The following is a 26,359-nucleotide window of genomic DNA, read 5'->3' as shown; positions in this document are numbered from 1 at the left end:
GGGGGGAATGGGAGAAGGGCTGAGGGTGGGGCTTTACTGACGGCACCCCAGACAAAGCGCAGGAGATCCCCTGCCATAGAACACAGAAAAGGCTGCGGGAACCAAGCTGGAGAAGAGTGGTAGGAACTCTGGTGGAGGTTCTGACAGGAGGGTCCCTTCTTAGGCCACAGGATTAGAGAAGGCTTCCTTGAAGCGCCTCAACTCCCCATCTCCAGGTCTTCCTGTCCCTCCTCCTCCCCCACCACCGCAGGCTTTCCCCACATCCCCCCCCCCCATCCTTTCAGGTTCCCCAACACGTCTACAAAAGCAGCAGACTTGGGTTGTCTATAATTTAAAATACATTTATTTAGTGTTTCCATTTGTTTCTGGTTTTGTTACACAAAGCTGTTAAATAAATACATTCTCTGCAGTCACTCAGGTTCACACCTACTCGCCACACAGATGAGGTAGAGAAATCACAGGCTGCACAAGACTCCACACAAAGACAGCGCTCCCTTGTGGGTCCATTGCCCTGCCAGGCGGGCCAGCAGTGAGCCTCAGAGCCAGCATACCCTGGGTGGCCGGCGGGAGCAGGGCAGCCGCTCACTCTACTGCCCATAGAAGAGAAGAAGATCAAAGAGGCTCCGGCCTGTGGGAGTTGCTTCATCCAGAAAGACATTCTAGTATATATTTATACAGAAACAAACCAGCCGGCAGACATTCTCATTCCGCCTTGTTTTAAAAAATCCTTTTCTGAATACTGAGGACATAGAGCTAAATGTGGTATTTGGTAAAAATATTCCTCCTCTGAGCTGGTAGGCTCCTTTCCCCAGACCCTACAGAGATGAAGCTCCAGTCTGTGGTGACACTGTGACTGGACACAGCTGAGAAGCGCTGGCTGCACGCAGCCCCAGCCGCCAGCCGCTGCATACTGCCACTCAGACGCTCATCCTGGAAACGTGGCAGTCATTGGTGGGCTATCATGAACCACAGGAGAATACACATTGCTATTTACACATCCAATAGGGACCAGCGGCCCTCATCCACATAAATAGGTTTCCTTTTAAGACACAGTCCTGCCATCACCCCACACTGGGCATTCTGGACCCCTGGAGCTCCAAGGGAGTCACTCCTTTCTCAGTAGTTCCTGCCTCCACGACTGCCACCTGCCCACACTCTAGCCTATGGAGCCACGGGATTCCCACACAAAGCTAAGGCTGGGCTTTCTGGGAGCTAACAAGTCACCATATTGCAGAGGGGCACAGGCTAGCTGGATGCCCATCATGACAGCTCAGAGTACACACACTCGCACACTCACACACCCATGCACACACACTCACCAGCTCAGTGTAGCCACCTTTCCCCTGCAAAGACATCAGCATGACCTGATGACAGCAAGTGTGTCTGTCCCTCCATACCTCTCTTGGTGACACAGAGCAAGTGTGGCTTTCTGAGATGGACATTCGAAAGCTAATCCTGCCTCTGCCACCAGGCCCATGCCTCCAGCACCCTAGACTCCACAATCCATATCCGACAACCTGGTCACCTGCAGGGTACAGAGCAGGGACCACACCAAGGGTCTCTGGCCCCCAGGTAAGAAGGGGGGAGTGGGGTTCCAGAAGCTCTGAGGGCCATGGCTAGGCTCCATTGCTTTATTTCTTTCCAAGCATGACCTTGATTTAGTGGTTTCAAACTAGAGCAAGCAGGAGAAGAGAGTACAGAGGAACAGGAAGGCAGGGCCTCCCAGATTGGCTTGGCTGGGCCTGGGGCAGGTCAGAGGAAAAAGTCACAGATTGGGAGTCAAGGGTATAGAGAAAATAATAATTACTATATTAGTTAAATAATAATAATTTAAAAGTCACTGATACTCCAAAGAAGTGCTCAGGGTCAGAGAGCCGGAGGCTGGGCCCTGGAGTCAGAGTGGCTGCTCTCTCCTAGTGGTTTGACTTTCTGAAGACAGTGCTGGCATCAGGCTGCTGGGCCAGAATGGCAGCCATGTGATTATGAAGGTGCACCTGCCCTCCAAGCCTCAGAAGACGTCAAGAGGCAGGGAGGGCCAGTCAACACACTGGTCCCTCAAAGGGCTATACTCGGGACTGATGTGTCTGGGATGGAGGCAACTGGGAAAGCATTACTGCAACGCTCTCGGGTCAAGGGGAGGAAGCTCAGGCCCAAGGCATAAGCAAAAGTGTTGAGGAAGCCAGACAGGGGCCAGCCCCGCCCTCTGGGCCTTTGAGAAGTTAGACAGCCAACCAGCTGTCCACATACCAGGGCCCAAGTGTGCTAGGGGCACCTCTCCTTCCTTGCAGACCTTCTGTGTTGTTGTGACACGAGTGCCCCACACAGCAGGATAGGCTGGACCCGCAGGGCTCACTCTATGCAGGTTAAGACCCCTTGCACTATGTGCAACGCCTACACCCCTGCAGAAGGGCTGGGCAGAGCCCAGGGGTCAGCTCCTACAGGTGTAGAACTCTTCTGGTACTGTGTGCAAAGCCCGTATCCCTTATGGCAGGGCCCCTGGGCCTCAGGTCAGCCCTTGCAGGTGTAGACCTCCTCTCGCTGTGTACACTGCCTGCACTCCACATAGCAGCACCAGCGCACCTGGCATTGGCAGGGCCTTGTCACCACACGGCTCTGTGTGTTGTGGCCACGGCCACAACAGATACTCTCACAGTTCTTCTCACGGTGGCACCTGCGGCCTGCAGTGCCAGGGGAAAAGCGGCCAGCCAGGCAGAAGCTGGGAGAGTCATCCAGGTGCACCAGCTCTGGTGTTCGGGGCAGTGGGTCACCACCTCCTGACCCAGAGGCCCTGCCCCGTGGTGGGGAGATGGCACCAGCCTCGCCGGTGGCTTCATTGGTAGTGCTGCCCACCTTGAGCGCTGTCTCATATTTGTGTTTCAGGTGCTTGCCCACCTCGTGGAAGGGTGCGAGCTGCCGCCAACAGGTGCGCACCGTGCAGGAGCCAGATACGCCATGGCATTTGCAGGTGGTCTCTACTCCGGCCTTTATTACCTGCAGAGGGGAGCAGGAGCATAAGGAGCATGCCAGGAAGACCCAGAAACATCAGAGAGGCTGGAACCTTAGACCACCCTTATTGCCCACTGTGCAACCCTCACAGAGACCTAGACAGAGCCTGGCCAGCAGGGGTCAGCACTGTGCAACACACAGGACGTCCAGCAAACAGATTCATTGGCTGGCTCTGTCCCCAGGAATGCCAGGGGACAGAGGCCCTAAGGCCAGTACCTTGACTTCCAGGATGGACCTCTGTGAGCACAGGCTGGCCCACACTCCCTTTGAGACACTTCCTACCTGATCTTATAAGCATCCCTGTCCTGCCACCAACAATTACAGCCTTGTCAGGGTCTCCTGGTTCTGGTCTCAGCACACTCATTGGTAGATGAAGACAAGGATCCCCCAGGCAGGGCTCTCTGTCTAGACTGACCACACCCCTCCTGAGTACCGAGCTCTAGGTGGATATAACTCAAGCCCTACCCACTTAAGGGTCAGCCTGTGATAGGGCGGGAGGAGATGCACAAAAAATGAGAAATAAAGGGAACTTCTTAAGAAAACGCTGCACCTAGGAGACCTTCCAAGGCCAATTCCCCAGGAGAGGCTACATCCCTCGCTCTGCTCCGTGACCATAGGTTGAAGCAGGTGGAGCCAGGTCTGGTGAGATGCCAGGGAACCCTGGCCAGGCCCATCCCTTCTCAGGACTTAGGGCTTCGCCTGAAGGATCTTCTGCCTGACCTCTCATGCCCAGGGTCCCTCCAAATGCTGTTTCAAATATTAGAGAGTTGTGGGATGGAGGGGGAAACCTCTTCCCAGGTGGGCCCTAGGCCACTGTGAGCTCCCAAGCTGGCCCCCAGGAGTGTCCATTGGAGGGGGATTAAGAAGTGTAGCTACTTCCTCCCTCTCCTGCCAGGCAAACACAGAGTCCCACTTAACCAGGCTCTCCTGAGAAACCAGGACAGATTTAATTAAAGTGTGACTGCCTGGGAGCAGTAGCTGACGGAGCACACTCACACATTCTGACTTTTCATTAATAGCTCAAAAGGGGAAGGTGGAGAGGGAGGGCCCAGCAGGAAAGAAAAGAACAGCCTGGCCTTGGAGATTGAATCTGCCCTCCTGGGCTTCCCTCCCCACTAGCCTGGGCCTGGGAAGGCACTGGTTGGAAAGGAGGCAGACCAATCCTTTAATAAGTGGGAAACTCAGAACTCTGATTACTCAATAACAAGGAGCTCAGGGCGGGACGGGCTCTAATTACCTTGCTGTCCTCCCCAGGCTGGAGATGCAAAGCCAGGCAAGGGGAGGAAGACAGACCCCCAGCTCCTGAGGGAGGTACGGACCCTGCTTTCCCAAGCCCAGGCTAGAGTTTGGAATTTGGGTCATTCAAAGATGAGGTGGGTGGTGATGGTGGTGCATGCCTTATATTCCAGCATTCAGGAGGCAGAGGCAGGTGGATTTCTGTGAGTTTGAGGACAGCCTGGTCTACAAAGCCAGTGCCAGGACATGCTCTAAGGCTACATAGAGAAACTCTGTCCCCCCCCCAAAAAGGATGAGGTGGGGTGGGGGTGCACAGGGTTCTATCTTGGTCCCATTCTGCAACAGATAAACCAGGAGCTTCAAGCTGCAAGTGACCTTAAAGACATTCAAGAGTCTAGACAACTCCAGAGCTTGGCCATGCCTGAAGCCACAGCACCTCAAAGGCCTACTAGAGAGATAATAAATCCCCCTTTTGCTTGTTTTTAGAGTTGTATTTCTGCCTTCCAGAACAGACTCTTGGCCACAAACAACACTGGGAACCCTGGGCAAATGTGTCCTGTACCCTCAGCTCTTCCTTGGAGCCTCCCGTATACTATACTGCTCTCTACTTCTGGGGTGACACTGCAGGTCACCTTGGCACACAGGATACAAACCACCAGCTTCTGGGGCAGTGTAGTGATATTTTATTTATGCTTTATTAAAGCTTCCTGAGGACTGAGAAAGCAAAGTCAGCCACAAGCCATAGAAGCCAGAAGCCAGGCACACACCTTTAACCCCAGCAGTCAGAAGCTAGGAGTCGGTGGTGGTACACACCTTTAACCCTAGGACTCAAGATTAAGAGATAGACATTTCTGTGAGTCCAAGGCCACCCAGATCTACATAAGACTGAGTCTAAAAGAGAAATATAGCTCACACTTTTAATTCCAGGACTCATGAAAGGTATATAAGACAGCATATAAGTATATGTTATATATAAAGGTGTATAAGTCAGGAGGCATTCATTCTCCAGCCAGGCTGAGAACAGGAATGTCCCAGTCCTGTTAAAGGTAAGAGCTCTCTGGTAGCTCGGCTGCTTTGTTTTTCTTCAGGCAAGCTTTTTTTTTTTTTTTTTTGGTTTTTACGAGACAGGGCTTCTCTGTTTTGGAGGCTGTCGGTCCAGCCTGGCCTCGAACTCACAGAGATCCGCCTGCCTCTGCCTCCCGAGTACTGGGATTAAAGGCGTGCGCCACCAACGCCCGGCTCAGGCAAGCTTTAATAAATCATAAATAATATATCACCACAGGGCAGACTGTCCAGAGAGATGATCTCCAGATCCTTGACTTGCCAGGAACAGGTGCAGAAAGTGACAAAGACCCTTCCCTAGACCACCATGAGGCACCTCCATGCCTAGTGACAGCATCTGTCCCACAGCTAAGCAGGATTCCAGGACTCTGGCTGGAACCGCATGGCTAGAAAAGCAGCTCCTGGGGGTTGGAGGGATGGCTCAGTGGTTAAGAGCACTGCTGCTCTTCCAGAGGACCTGGGTTTAATTCCCAGGATCCACATGGTAGCTCACAACTGTCTGTAACTCCAATTCCAGGGTATCTGACACCCACATATAGAGTATATAAAAGCAAAACAACAGTGTACATTAAATAAATAAATAAATAAATAAATAAATAAATAAATAAATAAATAAACATTAAAAAAGAAAAAGAAAAGCAGCCCCTGCCTCCTCCCAGTCCTTTCTCCTCTTGGGTCCTACCCACTGACACTATGTTCCTCAGCCTATTCAGTCTTACTCCATCCACGCCATGCCCAGCCCCAGCTTCCCTGTACCCAAGCCTCTCTCCCGGTCCTATATACTTAGTGCCCAACCTTAAAATACTCACTGGGTCCCAGCTCCTGTCAGACACAGCAATCCCCCCACCCCGATCCTGCCCTGTGCCCCGCCCAGCTTGCCTTCACACCCACGAGGTTGTTGTGGAAGTCCACTCGGGCTCGCAGATCCTTGCTAGACCGCCGGCCCAGGAACTCCTTGACAAACTTGCTGCTGTACTTGAGGTTGTCCCCACAGCCTCCCCACTGCCAGGCCTCACGGTTTTCCAGGTCAGGAGCCTCATCACAGGTACAGCGCTCCATGCGTCCTGCACTGCATGCCTTGGCCAGTGCATGGGTCAGGCCCGCAGAAGAAATGGCATAGAGGAAGGCAGTCTCCTTGAAGCCTGGGGACAGCAGTAGAGTTAGTGAGGCCCAATTACACATGCGTGCTAGCTAGGTAGGGATTAGGGTACTGTGCCTTTGAGGGCCTTTGGCAGGCACCTGGAGAGAGAGCCAAGATTTCAGTAGTGTAGGACAGGCTAGGATTAAGACTTCAGAGTCTAATGTGGTACCTCTGGCTTGGTGGTCACAGATCTCATCCAGGTCCCCAGTGTCTTGGCCTGACTCTAGGGTCCTTGACAAATACAGTCTTAGACCTCAGGTCCTCTACTAACCTGTGTATCATCTGTCATCTATCTATCTATCTATCTATCTATCTATCTATCTATCTATCTATCTATCCATCCACCTATTTTCATTATGCTCATCATCTATCAATCATTTATCTGTGCATTTCCTATTGTCTAACCATGTCTATATATCATCTATTTATTATCAATCATCTGTTATCTTTCTATGCACAAATATTGGCAAGTACTCTACCACTGAATTAACCCCTGTTCCTTCAGGTCTTCAGTTTTTAAGGTTATGAAGAGACTCCCATGAGCTCCTGTGCCCAGTGGAAGGAGGGGAGGGGTAAGGAGGGTTTGGTCTGGGCCTGACGCTTTCAGTCAACACTGATGGTATGCTGTCACCTGTACACACATGGCAGGGAGAGACGGGAGGGTGTGGCTGAAGGGAAGCAAGCGAGAGCTTACCTCGCTTGAGCAGGCTAGCTCGGTAGCGGCCCTCCAGGGTGCAGTTCCAACGCTCGAAGCGGAACTGGTACTGGCACTCCAGTGCACTCATGCTCACAGCCTCCACCAGTGTCTCGGCCACACCTGGGTCCCTGCGGCACATGCGACGCTGTTTGCGTTCCAGCTTCAGCCTGTCACAGGCCTTGTAGTGTGCTTGGGCTGCGGCCTCAGTCTCCAGGGTCAGAGGGAGGATAGTCAGGGGTTCACTGCCTGTTAGCCTAAGGACAGAGAGAAGAGAGTGAGCCCCTGTCATAGGGTGGGGAGAACTGTCTGGGCTGAAGTGTCTGAGAGTCTCCCTGGGAACAGAGGAACCAGCACACTATGCTAAGTAAGAGGACAGGAGTGGTAAGACGGGAGCATCCAGCCCTAGGGAGCCCAGAAAGCATCAGGCAGTGCACAGGGATCACCCCTGAACCTGCCTGCTCTCATACCTATCAGCACTGCCCTGTTCCCTACAGAATGCCGGAGAGGCTCCCAGGTAATCCAAGGCCCTCGCAGCTGCCCAGGCACAGCCTCCAACAGCTATGTAGTTGTCCTAACAGTTCCAGTTGATATCAGCATTGATGGATAAGGACCAATCCCCAGTCACACTCTCAACAGCACAGCAGTGTGGGACTAACTACAGTAAGAAAGGAACTCGGACCGCAGGCTATGTCCATACTGTCTTCCTCCCTAGCTTGGAGACCCAACCCTGTGCTATTACCAGGCAGGAGCATCCTGCGCTCCCTTCTTCTCCCTGATCCCCTGAAGTCTGTTTTGGATGCCATGTGGTCTGGCCATGGTAGTGTCAGCCTCAGGAGTGTGGGCACACTGGCCCCCGGAGAAGCACGCTCCAAACCTTCACCTCTAGCTTCTAAGAGCTCTTTCATGGACAGGGAAAGGGGAAAAAAGGAGAAAAGAGGTAGAAACAGGAATGCTGAAAGGGACTGTGTAGCATCCTCTGATACCTCGATAGCCTGGGCATGTCCAGACAACATCAGTTCATGCTCCGGCCGAGGGGACTGAAGACAGGGTGCCCCTGAATTCTTGAGCAAACATGTATCACCATGTAAGCAGGGACTTGAAGAGACCAGGGTCCCTGTCTGGGCCAGCTGTCCCTACTGTCCTACTGGAGCTGACTTTGTCTCAGAATCCTTTTTGGCTCTGGATGAACTCAGTGCAGATATCTTGAAGGCACGTTATCAGAATGACAACATTCAGGGGCACAGAAACAGGGCTAGAATTTGGGGGTCTGGAGTGCCTGACTGAGAGGGCTGGGACCGCCTAGCCAGAGCAAGGTTCCCAGAGGACCAGCATCAAATGCAAAACAGCCCATATAAGGGTTAGAAGAAAAGACATAGGGTCATAAAATAACCAGGATGAAGTATGTCCTTCCTTGCGACTGAGTACTGGTATTAGGGGTGAATGTATCTGAATACCTGGACTAAAAACCTTCAGGGTGCTACAAAGGTCAAGGAAATAAAAGGGCAGTAGACAATCTTGGAAGCTGTCTGCAGTTTATTTCCCAGCATAAACCCAACTCTGTGAGTGTGTGAGTGCACGCACGTGTGTGTGTGTGTGTGTGTGTGTGCGTGCACATGTGTGACTGTGGACATAGATCTTCCTATAAATGTGTGTGTGTGTGTGTGTGTGTGTACATGTGTGACTATGGACATAGATCTTCCTATAAATGAATAGCCACAAGAAGAGACAGCAGTAAGAGGTTCTGGTGTTGTGTCATCTGAGAGTGACTGCATACTGCTGTACCTTGTGTGTGAAATGCCCTCCCTGGGCCCATGCTTTGGTCTCCAGGTGGTGGCATTATTTTGGGAGCCTTCAGGAAGTGTGGAAATGTGGCATGACTGGTAGATGTGGGCCATAGGGGTGGGTCTTAGATAGCTACACTCAGCCCTTGGTTCTAGTCACATCCTTGGCTTCCTGGTCCAGAGTAAGGTAAACAACCTCTGCCTCACTGCCCCACCCTGCCTCACCCACCATGATGGACTGAAACTCTCTAAAACAGTGAACCTGAACACACCCTCCCTTAAGTTGTTTCTGCTGGATATTTTAGTTATGGGGATGCAAAAGTTACTAACATAATAGATGACAATAATGTACTATGTGTCCCAAAAATCTAGAAAGATTTTGAAAATTAGAGAACTGAGGTATATTAGGAGACAGTGCTTACTCTAACTTCAAAACCAAAGAACACCTGCACAGAGCCGGGCGGTGGTGGCACACGCCTTTAATCCCAGCACTCGGGAGGCAGAGGCAGGCGGATCTCTGTGAGTTCGAGGCCAGGCTGGACCGACAGCCTCCAAAACAATACAGAGAAACCCTGTCTCGTAAAAAAAAAAAAAAAAAAAAAAAAAGAACACCTGCACATATGAAAACATCACTGACTCCCCTTTAATATGCACATTTTTTATATATCAGTTAAAAATGAAGAAAATAGCTGGGCAGTGGTAGCACACACATTTAATCCCTGCACTCAGGAAGCAGAGGCAGGCAGATCTCTGTGAGTTCGTGGATAGCCTAGTCTACAAAGTGAGTTCAGGACATCCAGAGCAAAGAGATCCTGTCAAAAACACAATTCACAAGAGAGGACTGCTGCAGGGATCAATGCAGGGCTCAGCAGGTTAAGAGTCCTGCTAGCAAGCCTGCCAACCTAAGTCTGATACCCAGAACCCATGTGGTGGGAGGAGAGAACCAATTCCTGAGAGCTGTCATGTGACATCACATGCATTTCGTGGCACACATGCACACTCCCCAACCCCCAACGCAGACTTTTTTAAAAAAGAAAATACAACTGCTCTTAGAACTCAGGCACTCATCTCTACTGGAAACACACACACACACACACACACACACACACACACACACACACACACACACAATGGCTCAGGCATGCCATCCCAGCCACTCAGGAGGCTGAGGAAGGAGGAATGTGAGTTCAATGTCATCTTGGGCCAAAAAGTGAGACCCAGACAGAAAAGCAGAAAGAGGGAAAGGAGAGGAGAAGAGAAGAAAACAGGCGATGAGAAGTTTGAGCTACAGAAGGTCTGTTCCTGCTAGTTTTTTGTCAACTTGACACAAACTAAGATCACTGGAGAAGAGGGATCTCAAATGAGGAAATACCTCCATAAGCTCAACTGCATTTTCTTAATTAGTTATTGACGTGGGAGGACCCAAGCCATTGTGGGCGGGGCCATCCCTGGGGGTGGTTCTGGGTTCTATAAGAAAGCAGACTGAGCAAACCATAGGGAATAAGCCAGTTAGCAGTACTCTTCTGTGGGTTCTGCATCAGCTCCTGCCTCCAGGTTCCTGCCCTGTTTGAGTTCCTGTCCTGACTTCCTGACGAACAGTGATGAGGAAGCATGTAAGACTAATAAGTCTTCTTCCCAAGCTGCTTTGGTCATGGTGTTCCATCACAGCAATAGTAGCCCTTACCAAGATGTTCTCATTTATAAAAGTTTGACTTTACAATGGCAGGAAAGTGACAGGAATCCAGTAGAAATGGCACTTGGATTTGCTTTCTGCTCCTTCCTGTGCATTGTTCAGCATGAAGCTCCTTGCAGCTGGCCCCAGGACCCTCAGAGGAGCACCAATGCTCAGAAGTGACATGGGTGGTCAGCCTATGATGAAACAGGCTTGGTGTTGATTATGCCCCCACACTCTGAGTGTGTGCAGTGGGCTGGCCTGAGCTTGGGATGTGGGGGGTGGAAATAGTGCATCTGTTTTTTTACTTACAACATGCCATAGGTTTCTCAAGACGTAACCTATCTTAAGTCACTATGCCACATAGCCCTTACACAGTAGGACACAGTGCTGGAGGGCATTGAGAAAGAAGTAGGGTCTGCTTGATCCACTGTGCCTTGAGTGAGCAACAGCCCTGTGCCAGCGCGGAGCCTACCCCACAGAAGGCATGCCCAGCAGCCTGCAGACAGGCTTGGAGACAGAGGACAGGCCACCTGGGGGGAGCACCTTCTTTTCTGCACAGCTGTGTGCATCTCTGGACACAGATGGCTTCTTCACAAACATGTGGCAAGTGCCTTCCTATATGGCTCTCCACCCAGAGGTTGTGGCCCTGAAGTCTGGATAGCATCTCCTGTATCCTGTCCTGGCATAGTATAGGCCCTGCCCACCGGACCAGCTGCCTGCCACACACAGAGCACCTGCTGCCAGGCTCAACGCAGCTGCCGCCCAGCCCTGGTGGTGTCTGGCCTAACATGGCAGACAGAGCCAGCTGCACAGCTCAGCACAGCCACCCAGCTGGGCACACACATCTTTCCAGGCAGAAGTGTGCATTTCTCCTGAGTCCAGGGGCCTCATGCACTCTACATGGACTTCTGGAAACTGAAGTCTGTAATTCAATCACATACCATGTCGGTTTCTCTGATTCTGTATCTATCTATACATAGACCCCTCATCCTGACACACACACACACACACACACACACACACACACACACACACACACACATATACACACACAGACACAGACACACACAAACACACCAATTCCAGTGGGTTACACAGGGGACTGAAGATGCAGTTCCATTGGCAGAGTGCATTCCAGAACCTGGGCAGTAGTGGCAGGAGGATCTGATCTCAAGTCTACCCTTGGCTACATAGTGAGACTGAGACCGGTCTGAGTGACATGAGACCCTGACTCAAAAGACATGGTTCAATGGTTTAAGAGCACACATTGCACTTGCAGAGGACTGGGATTCAATTCCCAGAATGAATATAGTGACTTACAATCATCCATAAATGATCTGATACCCTCTTCTGACCTCCATGGGCACTAGACATGTGTGGTATACATACCCTCATGCAGACAAAACACTAATACATATAAAATGAAATAAATCAAGAAGAAGGAGAAGATGACGATGACCAAAAGTGGATTATAATTATCTAAATCTTAGTCTAAACTAACTTCTAAAATACAGTGGAAATGACTGATCTTGGTAGTTTTGTTGTTTTAACATAACTCTAAGAGCACACTGAATGAAGCAAAAACAGAAAACAGGACTGCACAAAGTTAAGATGCTTCTACAGGGCAAGGAAGCATCAACAGAGAGACGCTGCAGAGCAGGAGGTGACTCTCTGAGAAGGGGCTAGCATCCAATTCAGTAGCAAAAAATAACCCCTTGAATGGCTCAGTGATTAAGAACACTCTGCTCTTCCAGAGGACCTGGGTTCAATTCCCATCCGTCTGAAACTCATCTCAAGGGACCAGTGCTCTCCTCTGGCCTCTGTGGGCACAGTATACACATGGTCCACAAACATACTTGCAGACAAAACACCAGTACACATTAAAACAAAAATAAATGAACAAACAAACAAAAAACAACAATAGCAACTAACCAAGAGCATGACTCCAAAACATACATACAAGGAAAATATTCCTTGCTTCTAATCATTAGGGAAATGCCAATCAAAACCTCAGTAAGATATCACCTAACCACAAGCATGTGGCTCTGACTGACACTGGAAGGGATGGAAATTAGGGCAGCCACTGTGGAAGGAAGTAGGGAGGATCCTGAAGCCAAAACAAAACTAGAACTACAATATGATCACCGTCTTAGTTACTTTTCTGTTGCCATGATAAAACACCATGACCAATGCAATTTATAGAAGGGTTTATTGAAGGCTCACAGTTCCAGGGGGTGACTCCATGATCATTAATGTCAGGGAGCATAGCAGCAGGTAAGCAGGCATGGCGGTAGAGCAGTAGCTGAGGGCTTATATCTTGAGACACAATCATGAGGCAGAGAGCTAACTGGAAGTGGCATGGGGTTTTAAAACCTCAAAGCCCACTTGCAGTGACACACCTACTTCCAACAAAGCCATGCCTCCTAATCCTTCTCAAACAGTTCCAACTGGGGACTGAGTATTCAAACATATGAGCCTCACGGGCCATTGTCATTCAGACCACCACTCCAGCTACCCTACTCCTAGGCATATCTCTAGAGGAAACGAAGTCACTATGTTGGAAACACCTGCACCTCTGTGTTTACATCACCTTCACAAGAACAGACAAATGGAAACATCCTTGTGTCCATCAACTTATATATAGATAGCAAAGGCACAGCACACCACATCATGGAAGAAATCATGTCATTTATGGTAATTCATGAGGAACTAGAGATCATTATGCTAGGTGAAGTTAGCCAAACACAGAAAGACAAGTACACGCAAAAGAGCAAGGTGAGAAAGCTCAACTCAGAAGTAGTGGACAGTGGTGACCAGGTGAGCTGGGGAGGTGTTGGTAAGAAGATACAAAATCTCAATGAAGCAGGAGGAGGCGGCTCAAGAGGCCCATCTACAGCATGGGGACTACTGGAGCAGTCTGTGCACCGCCAGGGAGGTCAGCATAGAACACAGCTTGACCGCGCCCACCCTCATACAGCATGTGGGAATCTGGGCTCTTGAACACACTGAGTTCACTTCTTTGATAGCATGGCTGTTTCGATTTTTAATTTCCTGAGGAATGGCCTGACTATTTTATGCTTCCACTAACTGTGCAAGAATACCTTTTCCACCCTGAACTGGTCCTTGGAACAGTTCTCACTCCACTCTGCTACCTCTTGTCTTGTAACACCCTTATTGGGACTAAATCACCTGCCACTAAACCCACACATTTAAAGACTGTTGATGTATTATTCACAGACACATATAACAATAGTCAGCATTAAATTTAGGACTTCTTCCATAGCTGGCTGTGGTGGTACACAGCTTTAATTCCAGGGTTTGGGAGACAGGAGGGAGGCCGATCTCTGAGACAAGGCTAGCCTGGTCTATAGATGTAGCTCCAGGATAAACAGGGCTACACAGTGAGACCCTGTCTCAAAACAAAGTAACATAAACATTTATTTAGGGGGCCGGAGTGATGGCTCAGTTGCTAAAAGCACTCATTACTCTTACACATAACCCAGGTTAAGTTCCTAGCACCTGCCTGGCGGCTCACAATTGTCTGTAACTCCACTTTCAGGGGACCTGACACCCTCTTCTGGCTTCCATGGGCACTTTTATGTATGTGGTACACATATATGCATGCAGACAAGATAGTAATAAAAATGAATTTAAATTTTTAATTTCTCTGTGTGGCGGTGTTTGTGTGCCATGGTGCATATGTGGAGATCAGAGGGATAACTTGCACATGTAGGTTTTTTCTTTCCACTATGTGGGTCTTGGGGTTCAAACTCGGTTTATCAGATTTGGCAGCAAGTACCCTTACCTGATGAATCATCTTGCCAGCCCTCCACCTTATTTTTTGAGACAGGGCCTCTCACTGAATCTAGAGTTTGTCAATGAGGGCAGGCTGCATAGCCAGCAAGCACTCGGGACCCTCCAGTCTGTATCCCCAACCCTGGGGTGACGGGCAGACATCGCACCTTCACACCTGTACTTTTACATGGGTCCTAGGGGGTCGTGGTCCCTGTGCTTGCATAGCAAGCACTTCACCAACTGAGCCACTCTGAGTGCTTCATTTGAATGGAGCCAGGCAACAGCTGTCTTTCGTAGCTGGTTTGTTTCGCTAAGTCACACTCTCCTGGCTCATCCACGGTAAAGAATATTAAGAGTCCTTTACTTTAGTTGGAAACATTCCCTTGTGTGGAAGGACATGTTGCTTGTTTATTCACTGATGGATGGGCGCTTGGATTGTTTCTGCCTTTGAATTCATGTGGACCTGTTCTGTTTCTTGTGGGTGTCTCTGGGATGAAACTGCTGGGTCAGGGACCCTCCAGGAACTGTCAGCGTGTTCTTCAAAGCAGCTGCCCCACTCCACATCACCAGAGTTTCCTGGCCCTTCATCAGGGTGCAGCATGCTGCAGCGCTCCGACTTTAGGCACATGGCACTGCCACTGTCAACTGTCTTCCCATGGCTGCCTTTGTGTTTGGCTTTAAAAGGCTTTCATTCCTTGTGATGGAATTCTGCTCGGCACTTCCAAGCCTCACTCCATCTCAGACTTAAGCAAGGAAGGCATCAACTGTCACCATTCCAGTCACTGCTAACCTGCAGCTGCATCCCTAGTGCCAGAAGGCCACACAGAGCCCAAGTCACAGCCTGAGTCGGAAGCACACACAGATCAACACAGAATCCAACTCAGCCTGAGTTCATCCTACAGAGCCCAAGCCACTACTTCAGGAAACTACACAGAGCCTGAGTCACTGCCTCAGGTTTCCATACAGAACCCCGCTCCCAAGCTCATCAGCAGGCTAGCTAGGTCCCCTTTGTCTCTCTAGATGCCCCACCGTCTGCACCTGAGTCTGTATGTTTCTTCTCATGCACTCAACTCCCGAATCCTCGTGTTTTGATGGGGTCTCACCAGGAGCCTTCATCACCATGCACTGGATCACTCGCTCTTTGGTCAACCTTACCATGGAGTGCTGACCTATTAGGTCAAGGGCTTGGTTTGCAGTTTTCTTTCATCAAGTCTGTGGAAGGTATCTGCCCACTTTAAATCTTCTCTTTATTTCACCTTAGGGATACCCCAACTCCCCCTCTACTCATTACTATTTAGTATTTAATACTCCTACCATTTTCTCGGCTCTCCTTGACAGGAGATTGTCACTGGCCCAAGACCAATGCAAGTTCACCATTCTTGCCACCAATGAAATCTATTATGTACTTTAGATCCAGCTTGTTACCGACATCACCGTCTCACCTGTCACCTCACAGAGGCCATTCTCTCTGTACTTCTAGGGATGGGGTGGGCAAGCTGCCAAAGTGAGTGTCAGCCCCCTGGCTCCCATGAACATCATGTCATCTGTGTCTTGTTCTTCCTGGCTCCTCTCACAACTGTCTTCAGTATCCACAGATGTTCCATGGTTGAATAAATTCCTGTGACATTCACTCTCATTCTCTGTCTGGCTTTTACCCATCCACTGTTTCTTGAATTGTCTGTATTGCTTTATTTTGGAAAGTGCTTGCCCTCTCCCTCAGAATAGCAGCCCTGTCCCATCCAGCTCCCTCTCCTGCGCTGGACCTTCCCAGTAGGGAGGTAGCGTCTCTGTCCCACATCTGTCTGCCTCTCCACCACCCTTGGTAATTTCTTCTGACCGGCGCCCAGTGTGCTAATTCCCTTCAGCTGTTTTGAATCTGCTTCTCAATCCATCTGTCACTGGCACTTTTCCCCTGGTTGTTTGGTGTTCCCAAACTGCTGGGTCAGTCTTTTTGTGGGTTCTTTCTGTACAGAGATTCCTAGTCTATCTCCTCTCATCATGACTCCCCACCCTCCAGGTAAAGCGCAGCAAGCATGAACGTGATGCTGGAGAGCCTGGTGTGGCTGTGGCTGCTTCTCCATCCATGTCTGGTTACCCTAGACGGCAAGCTGCTCGCTGTCTTTGCCATGAACAAGTTGAAATAAAGTAAAAAACATGGAGATGGGGGTAAATGGTGACCCCACAAGATAGACATCTACCCAGAGCCTCAAGAAGCAGTCATATGGAAACTTTGCAGATATCATGAAGGTCAGAGTCCTGAAATCCAGGCCCCTGAAATGAGCAGCGGATGCCCTTGTAAGAAAAAGTGGTGCAGCCCCGGAGAGATGACTCAGTAGGCCAAAGACTTACTGTAGAAGCATGAGGACCTACGTTCAGAGCTCCAGCACTCATGTAAAGGCCTGGTATGGGTGCCCTGCATCTGCAATGCCGGTGCTGAGTGGGCACGGTCGAGATAGGTGGATGGATCCCTAGGTCCTGATGGCCAATCTAGCTTAGCTGGTGGGCTGCAGGTTCAGCAAGAGACCCTGTTTTAAAACATAATGTGGAGGAAGATATCTGGTGTGGACATGTGGACACATACACATTCACATGTACACATGCATGCATGTGTGCACATGCACAAAGACACTCCATAAAAAAATAGTGAGGGTCCCAGGAGTTGGAGGAGACAGGAAGGATTTGCACAGGAGTTTCAGGAAGAGCCAATACCTTGAATTCAGACTTTGAGTCTCTAGGACAGACAGAAAACAAATTCTTGCTGCTTTAACATACCACACTGGTGTGTAGTCACTTGTACAGAGCAGGATCCAACAACAGCCCCTTACCTAGCCCACAGAAATTGTTCCCATATCGGGTAGTCAGGCTGTTGTAGCCATGATAGTCCCAAACTCAGAATAAGTTAAGTCCAAGCAAAGCTGGACCCTGGATGGTGCTAGAGACCAGGCCATCATCAGGTGTCCTACAAGTTTGGGGGTCCTGATGGCTGTTGGAAAGTCTCCACTGAGCGTTCCCTGCTGTAGCAGACACTGGCCTCTGCTGTCCTTTCTCCCGTGAGAGGTTCCAAGACAACCTTGTCATCTCTATGGATCTATATCTATGGGCTTCACCTTATTGGTGAAGTTTCAACATTAACCATCTTCATACACACATATGCACATACACCCCCATATACATAGGCAACCCCTACAGAAACATGCACACAGGCGCATTCACGCACATACCAAGACACATACAACACAAACACATTCACACAGATACACATACGCTCACACACATTCACATATGCCCATAGACACACACACACACACACACACACACACACACACACACACACACACAAATCCAGCTTCAACTGTTTTCAACAAGATGACGTGGCCATCATGACTAAAACTAAGGTACTTATACCCTCAGATGTTCTCATCTTGATGGGTTTGGTAGGTATTTTCACTCCATATACAGGCAGGACTCTAAAGGGCAGAGGCTAAAGTGACATGGCCAAGCCTGCACTATCTAGAAGAAGCCAGAGAAGACCAGGATCCAACAGCAGCCCCCAATCTAGCCCACAAACGGGCCTAACTTAAGATTGCTTCCTTGGCAAGAAGCCCAACACAGTCTCCAGGGGATGCCCACACCCTCCCAGTAACCCAAGCATCCCAAGCACTCACACCTTCTCCATCATTCAAGTTGCAGCTACTCCAGAAGATGTAAGGCCAGCTGGAGAGAAGGAAGAAGTTGTGGCACACTGAACCACATGTGACAGAACTGCCATTCCAACCCACAAAGTCCCCTGGAGTAGAAATGACTTAAGACTGCTGACCCCCGAGAATGCTGAGAGGTGGTCCACCAAGAACCCCATGCCCTCACTGATCTTCAGGAACTTAGCAGAGATCCTTTTAGGCCTCTAGAGAGATAAGAGCCGGTGACTGCTCCTGAGTCCCGGACAGGCTGGAGGCTGTGACTGCTTAGGGACCCAGATGCCTCCTTGGAGCACTAGCTAGGTGATCAAGAGCTAAGGATAGCTCAAGATGGGAGAGTACCCCCAGTCCTGCAGCCCAAGCTGTTCCCCCACACAGGCAGGCAGACGGGCAGTCCTTATACAGCAGGCCCCCAGAGTTGCTCTCACAGTACTCCATCCCACCAACAAGCTAGGCCACCCCCGGGGCCACCCTGCCAGGGAACCAGCTCTCCCCTGGGCTAGGGTGGAGGGAGCCAAGGGTGCAGTTCCAGAAGCCACAGCGCCCAGCCGAGGAAACCTCAGCTCCGCCAGACAGCATTTAATTTCTGTGTGAAACAAAATCAAAACAAATTCCAGCACTGAGAGACGGAACTGAGATTAACCCTCCGCCCTCCCGCAGTTCCTCTTCCAACCCGAGTACCTCCATGTCCCTGGGGGTGGCAATGCGCCCAGGACAAGGCCAGGGATGTTCTCCACAGAGACACTGGTCAAAGGCTACAAATGGGCAGCCATTCAGTCTCCCTCCCTCACTGCCCACTGCCCCGGAGGAGCCAAGCTCCTGGGGACTGTGGGAGAAACAAGCACCATCTAGCTACCACTCCAGGATCCAAGGTGCTGTCCAGCAGACCCCATCCATCACAGGCAAGCATGTTTTGGTGCCACAGTGCTGCACTGGATCCCTGGGAAGAAGATGGGAGCAGAACTTCCCAGAAGAGCCACCTCTGTGTCCAGCAGCAGCCTTCCCATAGGCCTGCGACACTGAAAGCAGGCAGAGCTGTGGGACCCTCAGCAGCCACGAGCGTGACCGCACACAGCAATCCTCTCTAAAGGACTATCCCCCTAGCTACCCAGTCTTGTGACTAGGGGGTTCCCATCTCCACATCCCCATCTGCCAGGATGCAGATGGCCCCAATGTCCTCAGGCTGTGGAAGCTTCTAGCAAGCATCGTGTCCTGGGCCAGACCTCCAGCCCACTTCCCCTAGCTGCTCCGACCTCAGGTATTGAGATGAAAAACAAATGCAGCTTGCGGCTTGCCTTTTCCATCGCCTCGTCTGGCTGCCTGACCCAAGGTGCTTAGGCTGCCAGCTGGGCAGCTGGGTTTCCTCCTGTGGGTAGGGGCATAGGGCCAGCAGGGACCTTGCCAGAGGGGCCAGGCCTGTGGGTCACAGGGGCAGGGCAGTCTGGAGCCACCCAGATCGGCGAGTATGGTGAGCCTGTCCCCAGACACCTGCCATGGGGGCAGTCAGCCATGGGTAGTTTCTGAATTTCCCATGAGTGTTCATCCACATGCACAGGCCCCTTCCTCATAATGATCTCAGACATGCCAGAAGGTAGGATGGCATGCCAGCTGGGCAGCCATAAGCTTGGAACTACACCTCTTCTAAGACACATCTAGTAGGTGAAGTCAGGTTGACTCCAGTCAGGGTAGTATACCAGGCTAGACTATCAGATCAATAAGAAATGCAGACACCCCCAGGGGAACAGAGGGTCCTCCAATGGCCTTAGGCTGGTAGTAGCCTTGAACTAGGGGTCATAGTGCATAGCTAAGAAGAAGCTCATAAGGGACCATCCTATATGCCCAGAGCTGAATTAGGGAAAGATTGACACATTTGGACTGTTGTAGAGGCAGTAAGCCAGGCTAATGCTGATTTCACCCCCAACTTCCCAGCAGGAATCTCCCCCAAAACAGTCCACTTAAGTGCTTCAGGAGGCCTGGTTTCATCCACAGGGCTCTAAGTCTCACGCCAGAAGCTTCTCTGACTACTCAGACAACTGTGCCTTGTCCAGAGCTTGCTGCAGCCAGCCGGGCACCAGCAGGGCACCCGCCACACGGCACAATACACAAAGGCAGCGGGTGCCCGGCAGGCTGGACTCAGAGGGCAAGTGCAGGGAGCCTGTCAACAGGTGTCGTCTTTCTAGCGAGGAGCCAGGCGGGCCTGGCTGCCCCCCTCCACCTACCCCTTATCAGCTCATCACTCTCCAGGGTTCAGGGCCTCCCTGGGAGGAATCTATCCTTGTACATTCTTTCCTAGGGTACAAATTACCTGCACACCTTACCCATGATGGCCAAACCTGGGGGTTGGCAGAGAGGCAAAGGCAGAGGCAAAAGGTGCCTGGGGCCTTAGGCCACCTAGATGCTCCCTGGCACCTACCAGGTCCTGCCCAGGACAAGGCAGGAGGCAGAGCGTATGGTGAGGACAGGAGCAAGATTAGGCCAGCTGTCTCCCCGTCCAGACTGCTGCCGGCTGTGAGCAGGACATCTGCTCACACAGCTGAGGGGGGCCAGGTGGCCCCGGGCTGGCCTTCCCTTAAATCCCACCACACTGCTGCAGAACACCACTTCCCATTCCCTCAAGGCACATGAGGGCACTGTGCACCCTAGACCGGGGGTCTGGGCTTGACCAGGGTGAGGGAGTCCAAGGCAAAGCCCTCCCCCACCTGCCAATTCCAGGAACTTGCAGATGGAAACTCAAGGGCAGCTGGAGGGGAGGGGATAAGTGGTTGCTAATGCAGAATGAAGGTAACCAGCTCCTACCTGGGGCTCATGCCACACCTGCCATACAGCCTAGCTGGGAAGCCTAGCAACTCCAACTTCAGCTGGTCACTTGGGGGGGTTATTGGGGAGATGCAAAGGAATGCTGGCTCTACCTCCACCTGAGCAGGCCCCAGGGAGCCCTCCTCCCCTCACCCACTTCTTGGTTTCTCCTAATCCTCTGCCAAAAGGTCTTCCCCACTGAGCCCCTTGGCAGAGGCCTCCAAGGCCAGTCTGTCTGCTCCCATTGCTGCCCTGCAAAGCCCCAATACTTGGGTGCCACACTCTGTTGACCTCCCAAAGGCCTGTGAGCATCCTAGGGTGTTCTGAACCCAGCAGCTCCATGGATACACCTGATCCCAACTTCAGCGGCCACTCCTGACCTAGGCCTGACCTTCCAGTGTGTCCCTAAGCCCCCAGAGATGCTGCAGCTCATACCTACTCAGCTCCTGGATGGACCCAGACTCCTGACTTCTTGGAACCTCTCTTGTACCGCAACACATAGAGTGAACACTCCATATAGCTTAGAGTGAGTGTCTGTGCTCGCAGATCCAGCATCCTGCCTGGAACCCTTCCCAGCCTTCTCTGACTCTAGGAGCTACTTGGGTCCCCTTGTCCAAAGAGCCATTAGACTTGGACAAATGACCACAGGGTCTTCCCACCCAGGCTCTAGAGTAAGAATGACGGATGGGACAGTCTCCTGCCCTTTTGACCTGGGAGGATCTTCCTCGTCTAGTTTCTCTAGTACCCAGAAGTTTCATAAATAAAGGATGCCCCTGCACCCTTACAGTCAGGTTGGGGCAGGCACAAGAAAGGCAGCTAGCTACCTGTGTGTATGGGATGAAAGAAATAAAACTTCTCTATCTAGGAGAGATCCAGAATATGTAAAGAGCTCTCACACATAACAACAAACCAAATAACCCAACTTTTAAAAGGGCAAAAGGACTGAACAGATGGTTCTCTAAAGGAGGTATACTATTGGTCAAGAAGCCTGCGAACCGTGGCCTTCAATTCCTTTAATCTCAGCACTCCAGAGACACAGTCAAGCATATCTGTCTAAGTTGAAAGTTAGCCTGGTCTACATTAGTGAGTTCTAGGATAGCCAGGGCAATATATTGAAGAGACCCTGTCTCAAAAAAAAAATCCCAAACCAATCAAACAAGAAGCCTACAAAAGGCTACCAGTACCACCAGCCACCAAACCCACAAGGACACATGCTTCACACCCACTAGGATGGCTAGAATTAAAAACAACAATGAAAAAAACCAGAATGTGTTTGGTGATGACATGGAGAAATTGGACCCCTGTACTTTTATGGGAGGGATATAAAATATTGTAACTACTTGGGACAACATTTTGGCAGTTCCTCAAGAAGTGTAAAGTAGAATTGCCTGAGGACCTGGCAATTCTACTTCTAGATAGGAGCTCCCCAAGAACCACAAACACAGATATGGGGGGTACTGACATTCACAGCAACATTAGGAGAAATAACCAAATGGTGAAACGACCCAAATAGTCATCAACTGACAAACAGGGCTGTTTTCTAACTGTTGTATAATCGATTCGGTCATAAAAAGGAGTGAAACACTGATTCACGCTACAACATGGATGAGCCTCCAATAACATGACACCGAATGAAAGAAGCCAGACACAAAGGCCGCAGAGCGTATGTCCCACTTCTACAAGGAGTCCAGAATAGGAAAATCCATGGAGACAGAAAGATTAGTGGTTGCCAGGGGCTGGAGGGAGGGGAGCGGGGAGTGCCTGCTGAGTGGGTATGAGGTTTCTGGGGTGAGGAAAATGTTCTGGAATTAGACAGTTGTGATGGCTGACAGTTTTGTGAATATACCCCAAACCGCGGAGCTGGGGGAGTTTCTCGGGATGTGAGTTATACTCAATAACAGAAAGAGGACCTTGGTAGGCCCTGATACCACTGAGCCACAAATAGTCCACAGAGGTCCCAAGTGAGAGTGTCTTTCAGAAGGAGACATATAGGCATCCATATTAGAAAACGGATGCCTATGGCCAGAACAGAGAAATGAAAGGGAATTGTAAGGTTTATAATGCACCTTCCTAGTTCTTTTCAAGAAAACAGGGTGAAAGTCTCTGAACTCCCAAAGGCCTCTGCTGGGAGTTCTTAATCCTGATCTCCACTTAGTCTGGGACCTCATTTCTAGATTCCCTGCAATCTAGCAGGGGAAAGGAGTCACAGGTCTGTTCCAGGTTTGATCACACCAATCCTCTCACCTGTCAATTCCCAGCAAGATACAGGAGGTGAGGGAAGCAAAGCCTCTAGAGGCTCTGTGTCTGTGTCCCCAACCCACATGTGACCTCCGACTGGCCTCAGGAACTCGGGCCTGCAGCAGGCAGCAGCTCTACAAGAAGCTAATGGAATTGCCACCTGCTGATCTGCTGAACTGACTGGGATGCAAAGCTGGGCCAAGGGAGGAAGAGAGGGGAGCCCCTTCCCCATGGCTGGTGGCCAGCCTGGAGGGGTCCAGCAGCAGGGTGGCCAGAGGCCTCTAGAAGGGAAGGGCAGCCAGAGCTGCAGGGTTGGGTTGCAGCTCAGGGAGGGGGTGGGGAGGGCTCCTGTAGCCACGTGACCCTCCCCCGGGCCAGCCTCTCCTCTCTGGGTTCCTGGGCTGTAACTGGAGCCGTGTTCCTGCCTGGGAGCCTCCGTGCCAGGCAGAGCTTTGGAGAGGGGGAAGGGAGAGGAGAGCCCCAGATTCCAACTCCTTCTCCCTACTCTCCACTCCCTCTCCAGTTGGGAAGGGACACAAGCACACCACATTCTCATGGGCACACCCTCAGGCTCCCCCTCCAGCTCTAAGCCTGCTAGGCCTTTCAGGGTTCCCAGACTCATCTCCTCCCTTGGTTGAGGCAGGGGTGGGACCTCTAGACACATCTTGTGCCCCCAACATACATAATACAACAATAACAACAGCTACATACATTCATATATACTCATCAGAAATCAACTCTCAGAGAAACCCAAGTCAGCTAGCCTGTCCTCCCAGGTTTCCCCTGGCTCTTGGTTCAACAGGTATCCACTCTGTGCATCTTTAGTTTATTAGAGCTCTTCCTCTAAACCAAGTTGGTCTCCAGGGCAGCTGGGAGAGGAGCACTCATAGTCATGCTGGGCTTTCCTTGAGGTGCCCTTTGGGACAGAGAGCTAGGAAGGGGGTTGACCCAAGCCATAACAATACTAATGTCTTCAGTACCTGCTTGGAAGCCAGCTATCCTGTGCTTAAACCCTGCCATAGAATCAAAGGGTACCAACACCCCTAGAGAGAGAACTTTCCCGAGACGCAAGGCATAGAGACAGCAAAGAGAGGATAACAAAGAATTGGATGAGGGCAGTGCAGCCAGCCAGTACTCCAACCCCATCATCAGTAAGTTCTGGGTCCTGGGGCCACAAGACCTGCAGCAGAGGTCCCAGAAGGAGCAAAGTGACCGCCCATGCAAGCCCAGGGTGTGTCAGAAGCCCGGCTGGGCCAGAAGAGAGGAAGGCACAGCTGGCTGATGAGCTGCTGTGACTCACCGCGGACCTGCGGCCAGACGGCCATCCTCAGCCCTCCCTCTTGCCCGCGGGTGAGGCTTAGGGCTGCACAGATGGTGTGCAGGGGCGTGCCAGGCTAAGGCCCAGGGGCTGGATCCACAGTGGAAGCCAGGGGAACCAGGGTGGGGGAGACCCTGGGAACCGAGACGTGGAACTGACCCTGGAAGACAACCCAGAAGAAATGGACAGATGAGGAGAAAGGAGGAGAAAGAAAAACACAAAGGGAAATTTTCCCATGAAAATATTTTATTTTCTTTGAGAACAGGATACACCTGCAGGGCTCCTTAGCCCAGCCGCCTCTCCCTGCCCTGGCGGGTGCCAGATTCCTGGACCAACGGGGCCCTCTGCCGGCCACACCGCTGCGAGCGGGCACCGCAGCCAGGGGCGAGGGAACAGGTGACCGGCGAAGGGCGGCGGCCCAAGAGCAGTCCAGGGCACCCAGGACGGGGGCTGCGACCCGAGGGGCCAACCATAGCTCCCAGAGGATCAGTGCGGGGATGAGAAGCAGGGAGGGAGGAGAAGGCTGGGACGCTGCCTCTCATGGTTACCACCTAGGACCTCGGCGAACTCAAAGTGCATAGGGTGTCCCTCTAAAGATCGCTGGGTTCAGGCATCCCAGACCTGGGAAGGGGAGTAGAAAGGGAGGGACGAAAGGAGCTAAAGGCGAAGAAACGCGCCCAGCAACGCGGCAAAACTGCTAGTGCAGAGACAAGCGAGTGCAGGCGGCGACCCCGCGGGACAGCGGCGGCGTTCACTCCCCGGGCCAGGTCTCCCAGACGTGTTCCCGAGGGCCGAGGTCGGGGCCGGGCTCGGGCGGGCGCCAGAAGAAAGCGCAAGAAAAATAAATTTCTCCAGCTTGGAGGGTTTTTTCTCCCCTTTGGGGCTCTGTGCAAGGAACATCTGGATTTTGTACGTGTTTTTTTGTTGTTGTTAAATTAACTTTTCCAGGAGAGAAGGGGGGTAGTGGGCAGGGGCCAGGGAGGCTCCAGCCTTTTGGCAAGAACACCGCGGCCTAAGGCGGCCGCGGCGACTCCGGAGTCACCGCGGACCGCGGCCCCGCGCAAGCCCGTCGGGGACACCCGCCCCTCTATCTCTAGGGCGCACGGCGGGCAACGACCTGCGGACCAAGAGGCGCGCTCGCTGCCAACTAACAACTCCAAGCCACCCGTGTACCCCGCCGAGCACCTGGCGGGTGCTGCCCCGGGCTCGATGCCCCTGTCCGGCCCCGCCGCCCTCGCCCGCCCTCGCGCGGCCGCCCGCCGCGGGCACCTACCCGAAGTAGGCGGCCGAAGGGCGCAGCGCGGCGAGCAGCAGCGTCAGCCCGAAGGCCGCGGCCAGCCAGCGCGCCAGAAGGGACCCATCCAGCATCTTGCCGCGCTGCGGCGGCTGACCATCGCGCTCCGGGCTCCGCGCAGGGCGCGCCGCGACCGCCGCCCTCTTATAGCGTCCGCAACCGCGGCCGCGGGGCGGGGCGCCGGCCAGCTGGGCCTGGCCCGCTCGCGCCCCAGAGGAGGGGTCACGCCGGCGCCGGGGGCGGGCCGAAACCCGAGCTGCGCGCCCGCCGCCGCCGAGCCGCTCGGCTCGCGGGGCGGGCCTGGGGCGCGCCGTGGGGAGGGCTGGGCACGTGGCTCGGTGGGAACCCGGGCCGAGTAACGGGGCCAGAAGGAGCGGCCGAGCGGGAACCGGGAGACCGAACAAGGGTAGACTCCGGGCTAGGCGTGTGCAACTGGGACACAAGTGCGAGCTCCAGGGAGTCTCCCGACTGTTGGGGCCGGCTGTTGGCCACCGGGAAAAGCATCCGAAAGCCGGGAAAATGTAGACGACTGTGCTTGAGGGGTGGTGACTAGATGTCTTGGCGACGTTAGCCTCCGGATTACAGCGCGGGGGCGCGAATCCTCTCGCCGGAGATTTTGCCAAGA

The 26,359-nt window shown here is 52.0% G+C and overlaps 1 protein-coding gene across 1 annotated transcript; it reads right to left on the bottom strand.

Moving 5' to 3' along the window:
- Positions 1 to 325: 325 nt before the first annotated feature.
- Wnt9a (Wnt family member 9A) lies at positions 326 to 25,875 on the bottom strand. The gene is made up of 4 exons (XM_040748734.1): positions 25,714 to 25,875; positions 7,140 to 7,396; positions 6,184 to 6,446; positions 326 to 2,991 (listed from the first exon to the last, which is right to left on the bottom strand). Exons 1-4 carry the CDS (start codon positions 25,806 to 25,808, stop codon positions 2,509 to 2,511), a joined length of 1,098 nt encoding a protein of 365 aa, XP_040604668.1. The 5' UTR covers positions 25,809 to 25,875; the 3' UTR covers positions 326 to 2,508.
- Positions 25,876 to 26,359: the final 484 nt, after the last annotated feature.

Source organism: Mesocricetus auratus, unplaced genomic scaffold (genome assembly GCF_017639785.1).
Source record: "Mesocricetus auratus isolate SY011 unplaced genomic scaffold, BCM_Maur_2.0 Super-Scaffold_100007, whole genome shotgun sequence".
In the NCBI taxonomy this organism is placed as follows: domain Eukaryota; kingdom Metazoa; phylum Chordata; class Mammalia; order Rodentia; family Cricetidae; genus Mesocricetus; species Mesocricetus auratus.
The sequence above is the reverse complement of the archived record's forward strand: the minus strand, read 5'-3'. Positions and strand labels throughout refer to the sequence as shown.